We start from the raw sequence: 21,676 nt of genomic DNA on the forward strand, positions 1-21,676 counted from the left end.
TTCATTTCCGAGAATACAATATGGCGAAAAATGATGTGTTTTTGTTGGAATTTCGATGCAAACTCTCTTTTCCTGGCAAACGTGCCGCCTTATAGGGATACTAGTCATTGTTGAAGCTGCATACTAGGTATGTCTGTATGTTTCTTCTACATCGATAGGATACGTTCCCTTTTTTTTCTCAAATTGACGTTCATCCGACAATGGGATGGTCCAACTTTTTTACTCTATCTTGACTTCAATGTACATCCACAATGCATTATTCCTGCTGCATGTCCGACATTGGTCACGTTTTGATATAATCACATAATGACAAATGTATAATTCATCTGCTACTTTCAGAACCAACTGAGGCGAACCTCGACCAAAGTCTGTACCCCATTTCTACTGAACCACCTTGACAGGTTTCTTCTGTGTGCTGTCTGGCGACTACTGAAACTGTTGCCATTGGGTTGAATCTATCACAGCAGTGCAGGATCCTGCCATCTCACTTGTTTGAGATGGCACATCGTCGTTCAGCTGGTCGAAATCAAGGCTATGATAGTAGTAGTGATACTGAGTTCTCAGAACCTGAGGATCGTCGTTCAGCTTGTATGAAAAGAACCAGGTGAGATTTAGATTTTCTAAAAGTACCTAAAATTTCCGTCGAGTTAATTTACAAAAATAGTGTGGAAATATAACCAGTTATTCTTTTTTTCTTCTTCAGTTCCTTGGCCCCACCTAGATCCAAACCTTGTTTAGTACACAAGGATCGCTCCCTCGACTCCGATGAACTAGACACAGAAGCTATGGAAAACGAGTGCCCACCTAATTCAGTCCTGAAACAGCCAGCGAATAGTTCTATTGCTTGTAATCGAATGCGAAAGACTTTGAGTAGCAGCCCGGTGCGGAATTATGCCTGTCAGAAGATGGAGGGAGCTCGTGCCCGAGGTGGCACTGAGCGGCTGACGTTAGTTGTAGATGAGACACGATTTGTTGTAGATCCTGAAATCTTTCGTGCCCAACCGAACACGATGTTAGGAAGGTAAGATGCATATGTTGAATTGTGGATCCTAAGTAAACCTGACTTATCAGTAGCCAGTCTTGAAGCAAAGGTTTGTCCACTCCTTTAGCATTCCATTAGTGTCCTTGATTTTGTTATTTGGTCATTTGTTGCCAAGAGTTATTTTCATTCATTATTGCTGTTATTATTCCTTTCAGAATGTTCACATCTTCGTTAGATAACAACTTTACTCGACCGAATGAAAGAGGAGAGTTCGAAGTTGCAGATGGAATTTCATCCACAATTTTTAGAGCAATACTTGTAAGTGTCTTTTGTGGATGGAATTTTATCCACAGTTTTTAGAGCAATACTAGTATTAGTAAGTGGTTTGCAATAGACTTTCATCCACACTGTTTAGTTGTAGTCTGCCAAAATCAAAAATGTGAAAATTAAGTTAGAAATCTTCACTAGATTTTGTGGTTTAAAAGATGTACCCGGTACTCAAATGAAACTTTTGTCGTATTTTCAGGAATATTACAAAGTTGGTAATGTGCGTTGTCCTCCCAGTGTTTCTGTGCAGGAGCTCCGAGAGGCTTGTGATTACTTGTTAATTCCATTCGATGCAACTACAGTCAAATGTCAGAATCTACGTAAGTATTCTCTAATTTTTTCCTAAGTTGTTTTCTGACAAGTTGCAAGGCAAAAAGGTCCTTAAACTGAAGTCCAGTAAACACCAGGCCTGTACATACATTTTGCTCTTGTTAGATTCAAGGCACCCCATATTCTGGCGGTCAAAATGGGTGGTCTTCAGGTAACTGCACGTGATGTTTGATTGGTTTCTTTCCAGGTGCTTTATTACATGAATTATCCAACGATGGTGCAAGGGAACAGTTTCAAGAGTTCCTTGACAACTACATCCTTCCTCACATGGTAGCGTGCGCCCAGCACGGTGACCGTGAGTGTCATATCGTCATCCTCTGTGAGGAGGATGTCGTCGACTGGGATGAGGAGTACCCACCACAGATGGGCGAGGAGTACTCTCAGAGTAAGTCAACAACTGGTTATAGACATTTGGAGCTCTTGGTATTTTGTTCATGCCCAATAACTAATGATGATAAGGAGCAGCACAGTGTGATAAGCCGAGTTGTATCATGTTTTTTTACCTAAAAAGTCTGATTTCCAAATCATTAACAATTATATTTCTTTTCAGTTATTTATAGCACGACTATGTACCGCTTTTTCAAATACATCGAGAATCGTGATGTTGCCAAGTGTGTGTTGAAGGAAAGAGGTCTGAAGAAGATACGCTTAGGAATTGAGGGCTATCCTACGTACAAGGAAAAAGTGAAGAGAAGACCTGGTGGAAGGCCAGAAGGTAAATACTGTGTTCAAATCAATGACAAGCCTGAAGGCCTGGATACACATTGTACTCTATCAAACACTTCTACGATTAATTTGTACACGTTGAAGCATGTCATGTCACAGTTTACACCGTAATAAACCCCACATTGAATGAAGCATGTCGTGTGACAGTTTGCACCGTAATCAACCTAGCATTGAAATTAATACAAAATTCTCTTTATTTTCAGTAATCTATAACTATGTGCAGCGACCATTCATCCACATGTCCTGGGAGAAAGAGGAAAACAAGAGTCGCCATGTGGACTTCCAGTGTGTCAAGAGCAAGTCTATAACGAACCTGGCAGCCGCGGCTGATGAAGGAATCGATGGGGCCCAACAGCCCCAACCGGCAATTCTAGTCCTCGCTGCTGACCCATTGCCTGCACCACCAGCTCCTGTACCCCAAGTTGTTCTCCCACCACAGCCTTCGCCCTCGGAGCCTTACCCTGACGTGCAACTCCCTCCGGAAGCTGAGTGATCAGCGGTGCTGGTGTTGCCATGTAGATCCAGCTTCGACTTGGGTCATGAACAAGGAGGTTTGGCAGCCTCTTGATTAAGTCTGATTTGCACTCACCCACTTCGGCAGTGTGGTCTACCAAACCTGAAAAACTTTTCGAAAAAAAGAAGAAACTTTGTTCAGACAGTCAATATGATCAACTTTTCTTCAAAAATTTTCGTACATGCACGTTAGATTCTGTGAAAATGTGGGTAGTAAATGTTGTCTGCTCAAGTCTTGTATAAATGCATGAGTGAAGTTGACATGTGCTTCCATCATTGATGCCATAAAAAATGATAGCTGTGACTGACGTCATCGTTATATTACATTTGGGGCAGACTTTATTGCACATGTTGGTAAGAGGGTTGTAAAAAATAATCTGAGGTGTGTCGTTTCTAAAATTGATGGTTGTCTTATTTTTGATCATCAGGTGTCCGATTAATGGCAACTGAAAACTAGTACTATATTTAGTGCTAGTTCTCATCGGTCATTATTGTATTGTCAATTTCATACATCATTTCATGTCATCCTTATATAATGTGTACATTTCATCACTGAACATTTTCAGTATTAATGGTGAGAATTCATGGTTTATTTATTAACTGACTCAAATGGAATGTGGGAAACTTCAAAATAAAAAAGTAATACTGCCATTGAACATATAGAGTTAGAGCTATTGATAATTGTAATATAAGAACTCATTCCTTTCTGCAGAAACCTGTCTCTAAATTAGCAACATCAAGTTTGGAGTAGGGGGTCAGTGGGATTCTCAGAATCTCACATTGTGTCTGCACAAAGAAAGGAGTGTTGCTTACTAGTAATGCACTGATAATACTGCCATTACATACATGTACTGCACATTCTCTGGTATGTATATATCAGCATTGGTGTACTATTGACAATGTATTGCCCAGAAGGTGGGAGGATTGCTGATAACAAGTAGGCTTTAAAGAACCAGCGGAGTTTTGAACGCTTTCCAAGTTCACTCACTGCCCTATTTAGGATCAACAACGCCTTATGACCTGGTTACAGTAAACTTTATATGAGCCTTTCTCTCATCTTCTAGGATGATATCTAGTTCTCTTTTCTGGTGTATTAGTATTGTCATTTCTGATTAGCCACTGACTCTTATAAACAAGTGAGATACATATACTGTATATGGTAATAGGTAGCATTGAGTAAAATGTCGTTGTCACTGTTTTTGTACATAAATGTGTGTTGTACTGGGAACTGTCAATATTACGGGGAATTATTTTTTAGTTAATTTCACAGAAAAATTCAATTTGCGAAAATAAAAATCACCGACTGACTGAAAGTTCATGAAATGTCTATGCTGTTGGAACAGCTTTGTCGAGTTTTGTGACATGAGACTGTATTTGTGGATGAAGTTCTAGTTTTACATACAATAATTTAACAGCTAATAGAATTTAGACGCAATAAGGCTGTGTTGTTTCACAGTTATGTAGAGTGGCAGTCAATTGTAATGGGCATCATAATCTCTTCTGAAGTTAATTTGGCATGTTGAAATAGTGAAGGACTGGGAGAATTCCATGTTCCTGTTGGAGGGGTTATTTGGAAGTTTCCATTGCGTCACTGTATCTTTTGTACTCTTAGGATTGATTGATTTGTTTCCCTGTGTTGTATGACAAGTTTCAAGCAAAGTAACTCAACATAAGAGATTGTGGTGCTCATTGCAGTTTGTTTGTATTCGTATTTGTACAGTGAGCCCTTCATGTGATATCAACATTGCTTCTGCAATAAACTTTTCTTACTCTTCAATTTTGTTTGGTATGAATTGCTATTCTAAAATACCTCAACTAGCATCAGGAACACCCAGGTTTGAGCATTAGAACCATGGATTGGGGTGCAAATCACGACTCAGACAGTGGAATCACTGCCATCTGTAATGGTCGGGGACAGAATCATAGCTGTTCAGATGACAAGAGGACAGAATCACAACAAGTCTGCATGGAAAGCAAGGACAACAAAGTTACCACTCTCAAGAGAGGACAGAATCACAAGTCTGCACGGAAAGCAAGGACAACAAAGTTACCGCTCTCAAGAGAGGACAGAATCACAACCAGTCTCTACTGATTGGAACAACAGAATCATAGTTGTTTTCATAACAAGGAACGACGACGGAAGGAATGGACGACAGTATCCCCGCAAGGCTAGCCAAATGACAAGGACGGAATCACACCAAATTTGGCCTTGTAACAAGGACAGAGTCGGCTTGGACAGAGTCACAGCCAATCTCTCGTGATATCAAGGCTAGTTACAGCTGGTCGAGTCCAGCCAGATAATAAGGACAGAATCGCAGCTAGTACCATTTGAAGACAACGCAAGAATTACATTCGCCAGCCTGTCTGGCTGACAACAAGGAGAGAATCACACCTATTCTGGCCTACTAACAAGGAGAAATGCAATAACAGCCAAGGTGATCTGATGACAAGGACATAATCGCAACCGGTCTGACCTGATGACGTGACCCGAATCAGTTTGACCAATGATGACACAGACAGCTAGTTGGACAGCTAGTAGGCCCAAAATCTCGTTTAAAATCAAAGCCTTATAGTCGCATCAAGCCTGTCCTGATCAACCGGCTGCCAGGCTGGCCAAATGACAACGACAGCATTACGGCTTGTCTATGCTGATATCAAGAATCAACACTGGTGTGATCTTATACCAAGGGCAGAATCATGGCTGGTCTCTCCAGATGTAAGTGCAGGATCCCAACTTGTTTGTCATCACGACAAGGACAGAAGTACGGCCGGTGTGTCCTTATATCAAGGACAGAATCACAACGGCAGCTCGTCTGTGCCGATATCAACGCTCAAGCATATCACAGCTAATCTATCATCACGACAAGGAAGCACGGCCAGCGTGTCCTTGTATCAAGGACAGACTCACAACTAGTCGATCTCAATACCAAGTGGCCGAATAACAATTGTGGCCGGACTGGCCTAATCAATGGCAACTGCAACGACAAAGTCACAGCTAGTTTGACCTTGTCAAAACGGCGACATAATCACACCCTATCTGGCCGATAACAAGGACAGAATCATAGCTGTTCTCAAGACTCTCAAGACGATAGAATCGGGATCATAGCGGCTACCCTTGTCCTGATATGAAGGAGATAATCGATGTCGGTCTCTCATGATAACGACGACAGCATCGTATAGCTAGTGTGGCCTGATAATGAGGACAAAATTACAGCCGGTTAGGCCTGACGTCAAGGACATTATTCACATCCAGTTTGGCCAGATAACAAAGAAGATTGAAGGACGGACAGTCTGACCTGATGATAAGGATAGAATCACAGCTAGTCCGACCTGAAGGTTGGGCGGGCCTCATCAAAGCTAGTCTGACCAAATGACAGTCTGGCATATGATAGCGAGGACGTCAAAATATCTGCGGACATATATCACAGTTAGTCTCGTCTGTACGGACGGGATAACAACCAGTGTGGCTTGATAGCAAGGGCAGAATCGAATCTTCTCCGCCCTGCTCTCCTACGTCATCTGTAGACAAGATTAGGAACTAAACGTATAGACGACAGGCTGACTGGCTGTGAACGCGGAGGAGGACAGTTGAAGACTTGAAGGTTATGGCCTACCATGGGAGATTCTGACGAGAGTCGCTCCTGCTTCTGGATTAATTTCGCTTTTTAGATATCACATGTACAGACGCGGACAATTAGTCTGGTCACTTCACGTCCATGTTGACTCATAATTGGATGCGAGATCGCCAAATCGTCATTGTGATTTGTGATGTGGCTTTCGTTGTGACTCGCCTTACGTTGTCTTTGTCAGATCAGTATGTGACATGGTCTCTGGTGTACTGGATGAGAAATCAGGAAACGACCTAAGACTACGCCCGGTTTTGCACAGCAGGCGCCTTGTCTCTTAACCAGACCAAATGCTTTATTATATTGAACTCTCAATAAACTCTCGGCGCACCTTCAAAGAATCAAGACGAATTATCGATAGGGTCACCATCATAGCAAAAATATATATCGAAAATTTGGAGTTTGCAAGCGCGTTTTTGGCACCTAGCATTTCAGACTGAATTCTGCATGGAAGGACATTCTCGAGAAAAGCAGTATTCTTGCTTGACACGTATAGCTCTTGACATGATGTTTGGAAATGCCGACATCTCCTCTTGACTGTACTTCAGAGATTTTTGTGCCCGTCTTAAGTATCCTTTGGCCGAACTATGGGCCTAGGCGTTCTCCGGGGGACCACTTGAAAAAGTTTTAAGTGGTCAACCAGCGCAACTTCTATTTCACAATGACTTTCAAACCGGTATGGGTGAGGCCGTTCGGACTGTATGTGACCTGAATTTAAATCTCAACGATTTCAAAATAGCCCACACCTTCTACTTGAGCGCCATATTTGGCAGACTGGTCTCCATCTTCTTCTTTTTCTTCTTCTGGTTATCAGAAGTAAAACCAATAAACACCACCTGAGTGGACAGAGCAAAAAAAATCGGTGAGCCAAAGTCACGAGTGAGAGAAAATGATGAAAATATAAAGTCCATTGCGTTAGATATTCCAGTGGGGATTCCAGTTGAAATTTAAGTACACCAGACTAAGGTTACTGGAATGCACAGGGCTTAGGGGAGAGTTTGGCACCCCTGGTGGTGGTGAGGCAAACTATTTCTTAACGTTTTGAGTCCTGTGGGCCCGGTTTTGCAAATAAATTTTGTCACAGACGCTGGCGTTAACTTATCTAGGCGTTATCTCCTTCGGTTAAGCCCTTTTAGACATTACGTCAAGTTAAAGTTAACGCCAGCGTTAGTGACAAACATGTTTTGAACAACTGGGCCTTGAAGTACCAGACGACCATGATTTTATACTTGTAATCATGTCTTGCGGTAAAGGATACCAGAAACCTTTTACGTATATCTTCTCATCAGTAAAAAAGCTGAATCAAAGATAACGTACATGTACTTTTATATACTCTACTATTTTACGCTGCTTTATCTGCAACTTAACAAACTGAGTGGGAGTGAAGTCGCGATGTCAAATGTCAAATATATAAGAATTTGTTTGGCAGAACTCTCATTTTGGCATCACAAAATGTTCTTGTATGCCTGGGGTCCACGATGGGGGAGTTCTCTATTCATCGCCGAAATTTGAGTACCATTGACCTAACCATTCTCGGCTCAAGTCATCGGGAGTGAGACGGGCGTGACATAGTCAACCCAAGTCACGTGGTATCCGCATATCTTGCTGACACTTTACGTTCGGCAAGTATATGGTAGTTGCTGGAAACCGCTTGCGGGTTTAGGACAGGGACGCTTGCTTTTCTCTAAAGATGGGTAAACACAGTGATAGCAGTAGCGATAGCAGCAGCAGCAGCAGCAGCAGCAAGTCGAGTAGCAGCTCTAGCTCTAGTGATGACAAGAAGAAGAAGAGGAAGCACAAACACAAACACCGACATCGTCACGCCGATTTGGAGGTGAAGGCTAAAGAGCACAAACACCACCACAAGAAGCACAAAAAACACAAGAAACACAAGAAACATGAGGATAGATCTGTCGAGCCGGGCCTACACAGGGGAGAGTTAGACGTAGACCCATCCTTCCAAGTCAATGCCGAAGAGCCGGAGATCGAGACCAGTTTCGTTGAGGTCCAGCACAATCCAGCACCGGACTTCTTCTCAGGAGACGCAGATCTACCTCTTCCTCCAGCTTTGGAGGACGAGCCGGAAATCGAACCGGATTTTGAAACCTTCGTCGAAGCACCACCGGTTTCTGTTCCCCAGTCTTCATATGTTGTTACAAATCCCGCGTATGAAGTTGATCCTTCGTATGAAGTCCAAAAGCCATCGTATGATATTGAACCATCTACTCTAGAAATTAGAAAACCACATCTGCACAGGGAACCTTCATTTGAAGCTAAAATCGAACCAAAGGTCGAGACTTTCGTTGCGGCCCCGCCCACTGTCACTAGCCATGAGGTCACGCAGCCACAGTACGAGGTCAACACTACCAAGCCAACCGTCGACGTCAAGGCAAAACACCACAAGTCCCACAAGATCAGGGTACCTCACATTCATCAGCACCATAAGAAGGAACCAGCTCCAGATAACGAGGTCGAATACTACGCGACAGATTCTCATTTCAAAGTGTTCCATTTCAAGGAAGCGAGGACTCCGAAACCCAAGCCAGTCTTGAAAAGGTTGGAGGAACGCACAGTGACTGTTGTGTCGGCGCAGAACCAACTAAGTCTGAGGTACGTCTTTAATATTTGTTTTTTTAGTTAGTAGGACAAAACTGTCAGGTTCATTCACCAGTTTAAAGGAAGAGTATGAAATATAGGCTAGCTTTTGATTTCGTTTAGTGATGCTGATCAATCTTTCTCTACATTAACCCAAACCGGCCTAAAACAATTTCAACCGAATCCAAGATGGCCGCTCTGGCGGCCATCATGGTTAAAGCAGCCGCATAACGACTCTGCTTCCGTTGACACCAAGACATTCTTCAAGCTGATTTCAGGAAACCCCGACGGGTTAATTTCGGAAGTAGGGTAACACACACCGATGAAAACGGGGTTCCTTCATATTTGGTTCCACTGATGTCGACTGCTGAGTATTGTAAACGCACATTCATTTCTTTCCCCATGTTACTTCTCCCTGATACGCCGATCTTTACTTCAGATGGATGTTGTGGCGGATCCTTGCCTTGATGTGGGCGGTCATCCTGATAGCATGGGGCATTGTCCTTCCCGTTTCTGTCATCATATCTGCAGCTTATATCAAGAAGGAGTGGATTTTGGTAAGTTTCTTTTAAATGAACATGCGGTTCGTAAAATACATGTAGTATCTGTTCGATTATTCCTTCTCATTGCAAACAGAGTAGAAATGAGGCGAGAAAATCTGCCACGCCCATCATCGCATTTTTACATGCAGCATCATTGCACATCGAAAATGTTACTGAAAGTTATAAATAAAGACCGACTGTCAAGTCATCCCTGTCTTTAGAAGGCACACATTGTAAACAATGCATAGGTACATTGAGGACATGAGAAACGTTGACATTTGGTTACCAAAAATGAAGTGAATAACAGAAGTTAAATTTCATCCCAAGTGTACTAAAAACATGTACAAATGTACATGTAGCATTACAAGCGTATATGGAAAATCTGATCTGACGATGAAAGAAATATGAACCGAAGATATGCTGAAGTGCCCTTATAAATCCTCTTCAAGCCGACCAGGCTTTGAAACTTTATGTTGGAAATCAGGCCAAGCGTTCTTGATGAAGGAGAGTTGAGCTTACCTTTTTGTATTGTTCCACCTGAAACCCAAAGGGTTGGGTTGTTTCAGTTATCCAATCCTTGGCTTCATCTCCTTTATCAACCTTTAGGCGGCTTCCCAAGAAGAGATGAAAAAAACAAGATGCCCTCTCTTGACCTACAGTTGTTTTTGTAGTATCTCAATGCCATTGCTTTCTTCCAGCCTTTCCACATTGTCATCCTGTTCGTTGGCATCATATACTTCCTCTACCTCTTCTTGGGGATCCTGAGGCGGTTCCCAAAGAACAATCGGAAGAAAGGGAAAGATATCCGCTATCCCGAGAAGAACTACATCTACGACGAGGATGGGGTAAGTGTGAGTTTCTCACCAGGAACAAACCTTTTTCTGACGTCCCGAGCTCTTTGGTCGAATAGCAAGTGTTTTTTGAGCCATCAAAGGGGCATAGAATTCCAAGTGATACGCGGTATGTGGTATCTAGGGACCCAACTTCCACTCTGAATTAAATGACAATACAAAAACAGTGTGTATGAAAAAATGGCTCACCGACTTTTTTGGATCAAGTTCATATTTATTCCTTTGATCCTTCAGACCAAGGTTCCTGCGCCTGATTACGACAACGGAGGAGCAGGAATGGAACAGAGGATGTTAGGGAGTGACAACTCCCTGCTCCCAGCCACACCACTCGGGCATTGGGAATCAAGCTTCGCTGAGAACGCTTTGAGAATTGGAATATTAGGTAAGAGAGGGTATCATGATACCCGACATCGACAAATTTAAATATCTCTTAACCTGTATTTCCACCCCTGCCTTTGTTCGCATTGCTGCTTATATTTATGATATGTACCCCTATTAATTTGTATATACCTTTCACTGCTTTGTATCATTGCATGTCTTCTATTCATATATATCTGTAACAGCCCCATGGGCATTAACAAGATGAAATAAAAATTGAAATTGAAATTGAATTGATAAAACACCTTCTGTCGCGTGACAAGAAGAGATTTTTGCTTCTTACGCACGCCTTACATTTACCTGTGTATATCAGAAAAATCTGCACGACTTGAGCAATTGAGCCTAAGTAGCCTTTTTCTCTTCCAGTGTTCGGTATCGGATGCCTGGTGTACGACATCATTTACCTAGGCATGTATCTCGGAGACGCGATCGACTGCAATAATAGTGGCTGGGAGGTTATCTGCTTCATCCTGGTGTTCGTCCTTCATATCGTCTTCATCATACTGCAGACCATATTCTTCCTTCTTTATGCGAATGTAAGTGAAATATACTAACACACAATGGTTACGATGTTGCGCCCGATCGTTGGTCCTCACCATTCCCCTGACGGGAAGCATTGGAAAACATGACCTTGGAGGTACAAGGAAAACAACCGAAGATGTTATCCCAACTAGAATCTTTTAATAATTTGTTTAGTTGACGAATGGTTGGAAAACAATAACGCTAACCATTTTTGATAATTTTGCTGACCATGTAAAAGTTACACTCTTTTTCCTTGTTCGTACAATAATATTCTCATCAGAATGCTGTTGGTTTCAGGTTTCCATCAATAAGCATATCGTGCTGAACATGCTTGGTCTGATGCACGTGTTTGCCGTGAACGTCTGCTTCTGGGCGCTGATATTGGTCGAGGAGTACCAAAGACGGGTTTCTTTAGTACCAGGTAGGTGATCAAAGGCAATAGATGGGTCAAGGCAGAGAACACCTGCCCCGTGACAGAGCTAATTCTATGAATCTCGGATCTTATTTTCGACAAAATTAACTCGGGAAAGTGGCTTCATCAGTTTGTCATCCGCAGCATGGCCGGTAATGAGTGGTTCACGGCGAACGTCCAGCCTTAGAACCTGCCAGCCCTTTAATGAGGGCGGGGAATCTTCGCTAGTGCATGTTTCCAAAACTGTCTCAGCAACTGGGGACACAGAAAAAAGGCCCAACGTCGACTTATTTTTATATCTGCAGCCATAAGTTGTTAAAGGATAAAAACATATTCTTTGACGATTTGTGAAATAACGTGAAAGAGTATCTTGATATTCTGGCAACACCTGCGGTGGGTATTTAGCAATAAATCTAGTAAGAACGAAACATATGTAAGAACATTACATGCATGTTTAAAGCAACGAGAATGTAATGGCGCAAAAGTTCCCCCTCGATATTTCATAATGCCCAGTATTTCATATAAGATCCCTACTAATTAATTTCTTTTCCCCTTTTTGTCTTTACAGGCATGGCCCCCGCCAACTACGTGGCCGATAGTGCGTGTAGGGCGAACCAGACCATGTCAGCCGTCATCGACAAGGCTGGCTTCTACTTCTTCTCATTTGCCGTCGAGTATTCCCTGGTCTGCGCCGTATGCATGTGGAGCGTCTTCCGCAACATCGGGTACCACCGCGTCTACGGGTTCGTCTTGAAGACCAGGCACGACCACTCCAGCATGAAGGCTGGCTTATCCTGCAAGGGCTACATCGGCTTGATCTTCGGAATCATCGTCTTGATCCTCACCATCGCCGTGATCGCCGTCTTCAACATCTTACTGAAACCCCACGCATACGAAGTCAAGTTGCTGAACTTCATTTTTGAGATCATCCTGGTGGCCATCTTGATCATCATCTCACTGTCCGCGCTTGATAAACTCAAGTGTCTAACCTTCTTCGATTGCGGTGGATTCCGCTTGGAATACGCACTATACTTTACCACAATCTTCGTCCTCCTCTTCTTCGACGTCTTCACGTTCCTCGGGGCGATCTACTCCTCCATGGTCTGGGAAGCTGTCCTAGTTTGCCTCCGCGCCTTCTTCTCACTCCTCCAGTCTATCATTCAACTCTGTGTAAACTTCGAAGGCCTCCGTCGCTACACCAGCAACACGTACTACCAGTTGACCAAGCCCGGTCAACACCAAGTAATCTTCTTGATATTTGCCAACATCTGTATCTGGGGTCTGTACACATTTGACCTTTGGCGGATCTACTTGGACAGCGATAGCTTTGGGTTCAAGTTGTTAAATGCTAAGATTTGGATAGCCTGTATGTACCTATGTCTGCCGTTGGTGATGTTGTACAGGTTTCATTCTGCGGCCAGCTGGTTCCAGGTTTGGGAGAACGCCTATCATATTTACCGCACTCCCAAACCAGAGGACCATTGAGCCTATATTCAGCTATTAACTCCTGCTTTAATGTATATGAACTGTTATGGGGCACGTTTTATCACTTTCCATTTTCAATCATCAGCAAATCTGAGAGTTAAATGAAATTATAAGGCATGAATGGTAACCTCGTGGATTATCATTCTGCCAGACATTGAAACTGCTAAAACATTGTATACATGCGATATTTACTGGTTTTCCTATCGCCCTATGTTGATTGTACATTATATGCTGCTTTTAGAGTTACTTGAGTGCCGAACATATCAGGTTAGCAAATATATAGCATATTGTACTTGATATCACGAAGCGGACATCACTTGCTTAAAGAGCAATTTGAAATTATTCGAAATTGGTTTCAGCACGCAGTAATCAAACTATAACTGCATCAATATAGTTGCAATCGAATATTGGACAGGTTTAGCAACACTCACGAAGAGCTCCGAGGTAAATGTATTTCATTGACGACGGTAATTGAAGAGTTTCCAGATTGTTCCATGAAAAATGAATTATTAGTGTGTGGACCATTTTGTTTTGTTGGAGTGACAAAATAACTACTGATTTCTCACGAGATTATGTAACCTGTCAGTTCTCATTGTAATCGCAATCAATTTAAATGTAACTATGTTAAAACAAACAAGAATGATTTTGTAAACTGATGTCCCGCCTTTGCATAACTGTACCTGATGAATAGAAATAAAACGTATATGATATAGAGTAATTGATATTGTTTCCCTGTTATCTTCCTTTATTCGTTGATGGTAACTGTTACACAATGATCGGATTGACGTCGTTTATAAGGCAACTTCATTTTGGAACGGCCGTGGCATACTAACCGATCTGCAGTTTCATTGTTGGTATAAAACAAAACGATATTTGGGAATACTGCATGATGTGTCCAACATTGTTGAAAAACTGTAAAGTTATGAACCCTGAAGTTCACGACATTTTTATGCCCCACTCAATCTCCACGATGGAAACATAGAATTGAAATCAAATGTCATTGTGTTGAAATCCCAATATCATCAATAGATTTCCTATCCGCTAATAAACATAAGCGTTTATGCACAAACTAACACCACAGACGTATTATATTCACGCAGTTACATGATTTCCATACCGTATACTGAAATGATGTCAACAGTGAGATCACTTCCGGTCGAATTCATCCACAGCGTCAACGACGTCGTTTTCTCGTTTATCCTGCATTCTCTTATTCTTCTGGATAATTTGGCGCCAATATTGGCCCTCTTTCGGGTAAACAATCTCAACGCCCGCCTCTACTCCTCCATTCGACGTCATTTCTGTCATGAGCACAATCGCTACCACCAAAATCAGAATGTGTATTCTCTGAAAGTAAGAACGGGTAGTTTTCAGTGATGGCCATCTTTTCCAAGCGTATAAGGGTGTTCAAAGACTTCCGTCCGGTGTTCTCGAAGGAATATCGCTACTGTAAACCGCCAGTTGTTTGCACTGACCAATTTATTTCACCATCTTCATATTGGTAGTTTAGCGAAAGTTCTTTCAGTTTCAAATGGAAAAGATTTGTTGCGATTTCCTTTTTGCGACCGACTTTCAGTTGTATGTAAAATCCGAAATGTACGTGCCTCTTTTTATTTTGAATAGGCTTAATCATTGTACTGCTGCATTATCCTAAGTAACGGTTACCAAGCATCTAAAAGAATACTTGTAACCAATTCGCCATCAACTCATTATTTACGGCAATATATTGGTATGTATTTATTTTGGTATATTATGGTCATGTTTTTTGTCATAAAATGCACATTTTTAGCGTAATGGTTATTGCTCGATTAAGGACAAGTCATCGGGGTCAATTGGCAGAGAATTATCAAAGTCAATCCTTAGACTGGTGACAATATGGCTCCCAACGAGGCAGAATCTCTCAAAGTTGACATGCAACCAGCTGTTTTGGGATTTAGATGGCAGTTTCGACCATTCAGACTGAGCTGAAATCTTTCATCTGCACAGCGCACAGAATCAACAATCTTCTCTTTTTTGGATTTATTTTTTGATTTGAAATGATGAAAATGAAAATTGATGAATTACTCGCGGGCACTGAGAGAAAAATCTAATTTCGTTTATCGTTAAATCTGATCTGTAACATTGTAAATATTTGGAAAACAAAATGATGCACATATGTAGTTACAGTTTCTATTTGCGCCCTTGGGTCCTGGGACAAAACAAAGAGACAAAGCAGACTCGCTAACTGTTGCTGTTTAATCAGGTACATGTACCCCGACGGCAATCATAAAGAGACAGCTCCAATAACAAAGCCGGCTGATATAGGATCCTTTTCGCAATTAACAGCTTTTCACAACCACAAAAAAAAACAATTTGTAAATTTACATTGAAATTGTTAATCTAAGGTAACCCATGGGTCCCGTCGCATGCATGAAACCTGATATGAAAAGAACACGTACCTGCATTGTCGAAATCTAATTGTATCTTATACCGTAAAATCTCTTCCGAAGTTAATCCAAAGTTCTCTGACGATCGATTCCCGTGCTCTGCCTGGATCAATCTGTTGCCTCCCTCGAACTACCCAGCTTAAATACCCAGCCTCTACTGAACGCGCAATGATCAAGAAGCTATATTAACCCAGCAGTACCCGATGTATTCGAGAAGCAAACGCTTTTGACTGAGTTGACATCATTTAAACTTTTAATGAGCATTACTACTCACGCAATGCTCAACATTTATGTTATCAGTTTGCACCTGTTTGGATATTAATATCATCCATTAGTGTACAAAATCTGAAGTGATTTCGGTACAAAACACAAAAAGGTTTTTCTTATTGATCGAATAACCGGAGAGTCGGTTTCTAAGCGTCTTGCTGTTTTCTTAATCTTGATAAAACTGTGTCTGGCAATGGTAGATGAGGGCTTGAGAGACACAACAGCTTGGCCAACATTGGTAAAGTCATTCTGCTTTCTCATCTAGTCTCAGCTCTGCTGGCAACAAATGGCACTTGTATGCAGAACCATATTATAATTTTATAACCCTACCAGCCCCCCGGGGTGTTCGCTGAGATAAATGTGACATTTTCTAATCAAATGCCTGCATATATAAACCATAACCGCGCTCTTCGGAGACAACAGGAGGTCACATTTTGATCAAACCAAGCCGATCACCACAGTGCACATTAAGTGGAAGGAAAACTGACGTCAGTTCGTACTCTGCCAGTGAAACGCATATTAATTATGGATGAATCGCTTTAACCAATGGATAAAGCGAGAATTGGGTGGCACTAATTGTAATCTAAGTGAAAGATTGTCAGTAACCCTGAGATTTTGGCGAAATAAATCACAATTATGGGAAATCGAGGTTATGATACCGCACTTTGCTGACATTAGGGTGATGGGTTGTTGTTGGTAATGGCATCGGGAGGAGATGGGGTGGGTGCACATATGCACCCAGCGAACCAAGTCCACCCGTCCTCAGCTTTCGCCATTGTTGACACAACCCCGCCTTCTTCTACCAGCAGCAACGTAGTGCACTCTCCAAAACAGACATGATTTCACATAACCAAGCAATTGCCTTTTCACACTTCTATCATTGCGCCGGAGTATGCATAGTGCAGCGAGGCTCATCAGGACAGTCAATGCAATGTAAATGTGATAACACAACTTCATGGTGTATCATTATTACTACAAAGACTACTATCCCGAAGCAATATGTAGTACTAATCAAGACGTACGACCCTCCATATTCTGTTGTACCCTCGGGGATGACATCTTGTCTTGCTCGAAAATGCTAAGAGCAAAGAGATGAGATTGATGGTCGTCTTGGGACGTGTGGCTCCCAGCGATGATAGAAGTAAATACGAGATAAAAATACGGATGTGTTTGTACACTGCAAGTGCATTTCGATTGTGGAATTACGTAAAGTGTTGTCAATTAGGCAATTCTCTGTTGAGGAATTTGAATCAACGCAATGATTGTCAGAGGTTAGAACAAACCTTTCTGGTCCTTTTTAGGACAGCAGATCTTGCTAATGGTCATTATTAATATTAAGAGTAGTATACTACAACATATAAGAACTGAATAATAACTACGTCAGGTGAAGAAGTTAATGTAATCTTTATTAACATGTGATATCAGTTACAAGAATACAAACGATTTCTACTATTTGGAAGATACTCATATCAAACATATAGGTAGATAAATTATCTGGAACGGGCCGAATACAACTTCTTTAATTATTACCGGCACTTCTAATTCACAGATCGAACATACAGACAATTTAACCTGACTGTGAAAGTGCGATTGGTATCGAAAAAACAATACAGGGTTCGTGCAAAAATCAACGAATATATCAATATAGAATACACGTAGTTCTGATAATTGCGGGGTTTTCTTTCTAGTTTGCTGAGTAAGATAAATTCGTTATATCAAATGTTATACGCTGGACATTCTTATTCTATGAAGATTCTTATCTGTGGATATGCTGCTCTTAGAATACCTTCTGCTTTTCATAGCTCTGCTTCCAGACGTCGTACAGACACGCAGCTGACAAGAAACGGAAGAACACCACGATTGGTGCGCATGTGTAGAAGATGCTCAGCCAGGAGTGGGAGAAATAAAAGGCGTAGATCTCCTTGCTGGTGAAGCAAGTGGTTGTTTGAAACATGTAAAAATACCACAGCGCCACGTTCACGATTAAGACGAAGGTGATGGGCCCACGGCCTGGCTTTAGCTTGAACTGGCATTTGTCCCCGCAATGGCGCCGGAATCCGTCAAAGATCAAACAGATCTGGAGGACTGATTCAATGGAGGAGAGGGCAGAGCGAAGAACACCGACCACAAGGGGCCCGAAGTAGATCGAGGGCGCCAGCTTCGCCTTGGTACCGACATAAAGGGACAAGACCAGGGTGAAGCCGTCGAAGACCAGGACACAGAAGAGAGAGGCCATCAAGAGGATCTCGTCTACTTTCTTCTTCTCAATGAACCTCAGTGAGAGCTTCTGGATAAAGACCAAGGCCACGATGACAATGATCAAGAGAATGAACAGAGCGACGATCTCACTGGTCGAGTACATCAGGTAGGCTATCTTGGACCAGGTCGACTGGGACTTCAGTAAGATGTAGACGATGATTGCTAACAGGATGAGAACCAGGAAGAAGATTCCCCCGAAGAGGCCGGCGTACGCTCTGTGACAGCTCATGCCTTGACGGCTGGTTGGCTTGGAGCGCTTGTAGTGGTGAAGGTAGGCCAACGGCATCACTCCCGAGGCAAGGACGCGCAGCTGGAGGCGCTCGTGGAGGCCGATGTTGGCGTACATGATGAAGGCGGAGATGGCACAGACGATGGAGCACTGGACGACCAGTGGGAAGAGGTAGGGACGAATCAGGATCTCGAGGTGAACCATGATCGGAGGCTTGTTGCAGCTGATAGCATCGGCGGTGACTGAAATAGAGGAAAAAAGAAGAGATTAATAATTTACCAAGAATTGCATAGATTTTGTTATGGGTGGTCTTTTTTATTTTGGTTATTGTGGGTGTGCAGGAAACAAGTCCGGCACTCCATTAATCATTTTTCAACGAAATCATGCAACAGTAAGTTCAATCAATCGCCAGTGTTGACATTTAACTTACCATTGTCTTTTGAAGTAACAATATTATCCTGATAACCCGTCTCCTGAATTACGATCAGGATCCAGATTGCAAGATTGGTGGCTACCATGTGCATCAGCCCGAAGCGGCAGAAATCTTTGTGGGCGTTAATGGAGATCTGAAACGATTTTTGAAAACTTGAAAACCTCAAAGCAACTTTGACAAGTTTCTGTTTTCGTATTCGTCAATCGCCACTTTCCCCCGAGCAGACCTTTACAAACTTCGCATTGGCTCAACAGAAGGCCTCCATCATGCTTTTCGGATGTACTGGTTGCAAGACTGATGGGGTTCTATGCAGGACCAGTAAGATTCAGGTGTGTTGGTTTGGCCACTTTTGAGCACAATGGATGAGGTAAAGGGGCGTCAATAACTTTTTCCCTTACTCAAAAATTAAAACCATTTACTCACCCTACTGTTTCTGAACAAGAAGTACAGCTGGTAGAAGGTGAAAATGAAATGTAGGACCACCATTATGCAGACCGAGATGTCATATGCGTCCGCCTTCTTGCAACCGATCAGGTCGCCCATGTGGTGACACAGTCTGATGCCGTCATAGAGCATACTTCCAATACCAAAGACTAGAAAAGGAGTAAGACCAAGGAATATGCTTTTCGGCGGAATAATTTTTCTAATGTCTTGGGTGTTCAGTATTCTACACGTAAGTGTTGAGTTTTAGGTGTTATAGAATAGAAATTGATATCTCACTCTCGGTATTGGTGCTCTGAGGACATCCATCTACTAAGGACAACATTCAAAAGCGTGTCCTTCATGAGAAGGTTCTACATTAATCTACATTGTGTTTGCTTACCAATAGCGCCAACTCTAAGAAAGAAGTTAGGATAATTTGCATCTCCGTGACCAAACATGGTAATCTTGGGTAGAGCTCGAAGAGTGTAGAGCTCCTTCAGTGGCCTGGACGGGTCGCTATCCACAATGTCCCTGTTTTCATCTTCGTCTGGGGTGAAGGCGGGGTTGACGTGGCCGCCGCCCGAACTTCTCGACTGCAATAGACCATGTGATAAACCTTTAAACCAATGTATTGTTAAGCTTTTGAATGTTTCCAGACTATTTCCCTTCATTGATTAGTGAAACGGTCAATAACTCGCATGATGATGATGATGAGGATGATGATGATGAATATTGAAAAGTGTTACACCTGTGTTAAACAGTTTGAGAGAAAGGCCACAAAAAATGCATAACTCCGTTAAGAGAGTTGGCAAAGGCTCAAGTCCGGGCCACGAAGCCTTAATTACTTGATGATGAAAATCTATGATTACCTCATCATCGCTGTTGGCGAACTTCCTCTTGTGGGAAGGTTCAAACAAGGCGAAAGGCCTGTAGGAAGAGAGACCCTTGAGGAGGTAGGCATGGACGTAGATGAGAAAGAGGATGGCAACGAGGAACAGGACGCACACGTAGATCTGAAAGAAGATTGTTATAGCTGTGACATCGATCGAACACCACAGGACGACATCAAGAGTGATTGGTTTGTTGATGAATACTAGTTCACCAACTATCGCGAATTCTGAAGGTATTTTACGTAAACTGGAGAATAAATCGAGAGTCATCAACCGAGGAAATCAAATATGACTTAAAAACCGTTCATGTTTCCAATAAAGATGCTTCACTACTAAAGATGCTTCACTACTGAAGGATGTGCAAGAACAAAAATCCGCATAAAAATCAGAAAAAGAGTCTGAAAGCGACTTTAATACCGAAATCGTGAAACTTACTATTGGCACACAGATATTTAACTTTCCATTTGTCGCCAGATGGATTAGAGGAAGGGCCAGGGCTACAGTAACCAGAATGATACAATAGATTTGGCTCATTCCTATGATAGTGAGAGCCCTGCAAAGGTACGAAAGGAAAGATGGTTTCAGCACTATATCGATTGAAACTTTCCACGTTGTTTCAGGCAGTAGGTCAAATAATGGCTATAAAGAACCACGACCTTCAGTTCCTCTAAGGATCTTTTTGCGAGCGACGATGTCCAAACTACGAAGGTCTGTCGTGTCATCAAGTCCTATGCTAATTCATTTACGTGACGGCCATTCGGTTAATCGTGTCATTAAGTCCTATGCTAATTCATTTACGTGACGGCCATTCGGTTTATCGTGTTATCAAGTCCTATGCTAATTCATTTACGTGGCGGACATTCTGTAAATCATCAGCAATACATGTACTGCATTGCATGATGAATCAAGGAATGCAGATACAGTCGTACATTGTAGCTCTTCGTTGGATTGCGAAACCTTTCATAGTAATTGACCAAGAAAGCAGTAACACTTTGGCTGTTCACCTGATGGAATCAAAGGATTTAGATAAGACTTACCTATCTGGGCGTCTTTCCAGGCCCATTTCTTTTTCTCTTCAAAGCTTCCCTGTGATTACAGGGATTACTACAAAATGTCCGAACTCTAATGCCGTGCGTTCCTCTGGTGTCTACCAACCTGTGTTCCAAAATATCAAAATTCACTGCGGCACACTTGTGCGGTGGTCATCTTTGGTTTCCGCCCGCTATTGTACTATTATTCGCCAAGTGTTTGCAGTCCCACGTTGCGAATGTTTCATTTTCATGTCAAGCATCTCGAGTGGAGAAAACAGTCAAATACAAGCAACGCCCCTGACATAGGCCCTCTCCAAACCCTAGGATACAGAACGTTAATACTTTTGCCCTACTTTTTTTGTTTTCTGGAGTACCTGCTTCGGGGCCCGCGAAAGGTGGGAACGTTCGAGGCAAAGGCAAGGGCGTAAA

The 21,676-nt window shown here is 42.3% G+C and overlaps 3 protein-coding genes and 1 long non-coding RNA gene across 4 annotated transcripts; 2 read left to right on the top strand and 2 right to left on the bottom strand.

The window, feature by feature from the left end:
- The first annotated feature begins 6 nt into the window (after positions 1–6).
- LOC135488810 (BTB/POZ domain-containing protein 10-like) lies at positions 7–4,655 on the top strand. The gene is made up of 8 exons (XM_064773699.1): positions 7–127; positions 340–604; positions 704–1,021; positions 1,198–1,300; positions 1,509–1,629; positions 1,827–2,024; positions 2,190–2,354; positions 2,569–4,655. The coding sequence occupies exons 2-8, from the start codon at positions 498–500 to the stop codon at positions 2,856–2,858; spliced, it is 1,302 nt and encodes a 433-aa protein (XP_064629769.1). The 5' UTR covers positions 7–127; positions 340–497; the 3' UTR covers positions 2,859–4,655.
- A 3,474-nt stretch (positions 4,656–8,129) lies between these two features.
- LOC135488793 (proton channel OtopLc-like) lies at positions 8,130–13,795 on the top strand. The gene is made up of 7 exons (XM_064773658.1): positions 8,130–9,114; positions 9,539–9,656; positions 10,340–10,486; positions 10,727–10,874; positions 11,237–11,406; positions 11,690–11,813; positions 12,373–13,795. The coding sequence occupies exons 1-7, from the start codon at positions 8,195–8,197 to the stop codon at positions 13,287–13,289; spliced, it is 2,544 nt and encodes an 847-aa protein (XP_064629728.1). The 5' UTR covers positions 8,130–8,194; the 3' UTR covers positions 13,290–13,795.
- A 199-nt stretch (positions 13,796–13,994) lies between these two features.
- LOC135488827 (uncharacterized) lies at positions 13,995–15,859 on the bottom strand. The gene is made up of 2 exons (XR_010447048.1): positions 15,728–15,859; positions 13,995–14,636 (listed from the first exon to the last, which is right to left on the bottom strand). It is a non-coding gene; the product is annotated as an uncharacterized LOC135488827 (long non-coding RNA).
- A 1,508-nt stretch (positions 15,860–17,367) lies between these two features.
- On the bottom strand, positions 17,368–21,409 carry LOC135488802 (proton channel OtopLc-like). The gene is made up of 7 exons (XM_064773682.1): positions 21,254–21,409; positions 20,652–20,769; positions 20,196–20,339; positions 19,727–19,919; positions 19,327–19,496; positions 18,901–19,036; positions 17,368–18,712 (listed from the first exon to the last, which is right to left on the bottom strand). The coding sequence occupies exons 1-7, from the start codon at positions 21,277–21,279 to the stop codon at positions 17,760–17,762; spliced, it is 1,740 nt and encodes a 579-aa protein (XP_064629752.1). The 5' UTR covers positions 21,280–21,409; the 3' UTR covers positions 17,368–17,759.
- Between the last annotated feature and the right edge of the window lie 267 nt (positions 21,410–21,676).

Source organism: Lineus longissimus, chromosome 5 (genome assembly GCF_910592395.1).
Source record: "Lineus longissimus chromosome 5, tnLinLong1.2, whole genome shotgun sequence".
NCBI lineage: Eukaryota > Metazoa > Nemertea > Pilidiophora > Heteronemertea > Lineidae > Lineus > Lineus longissimus.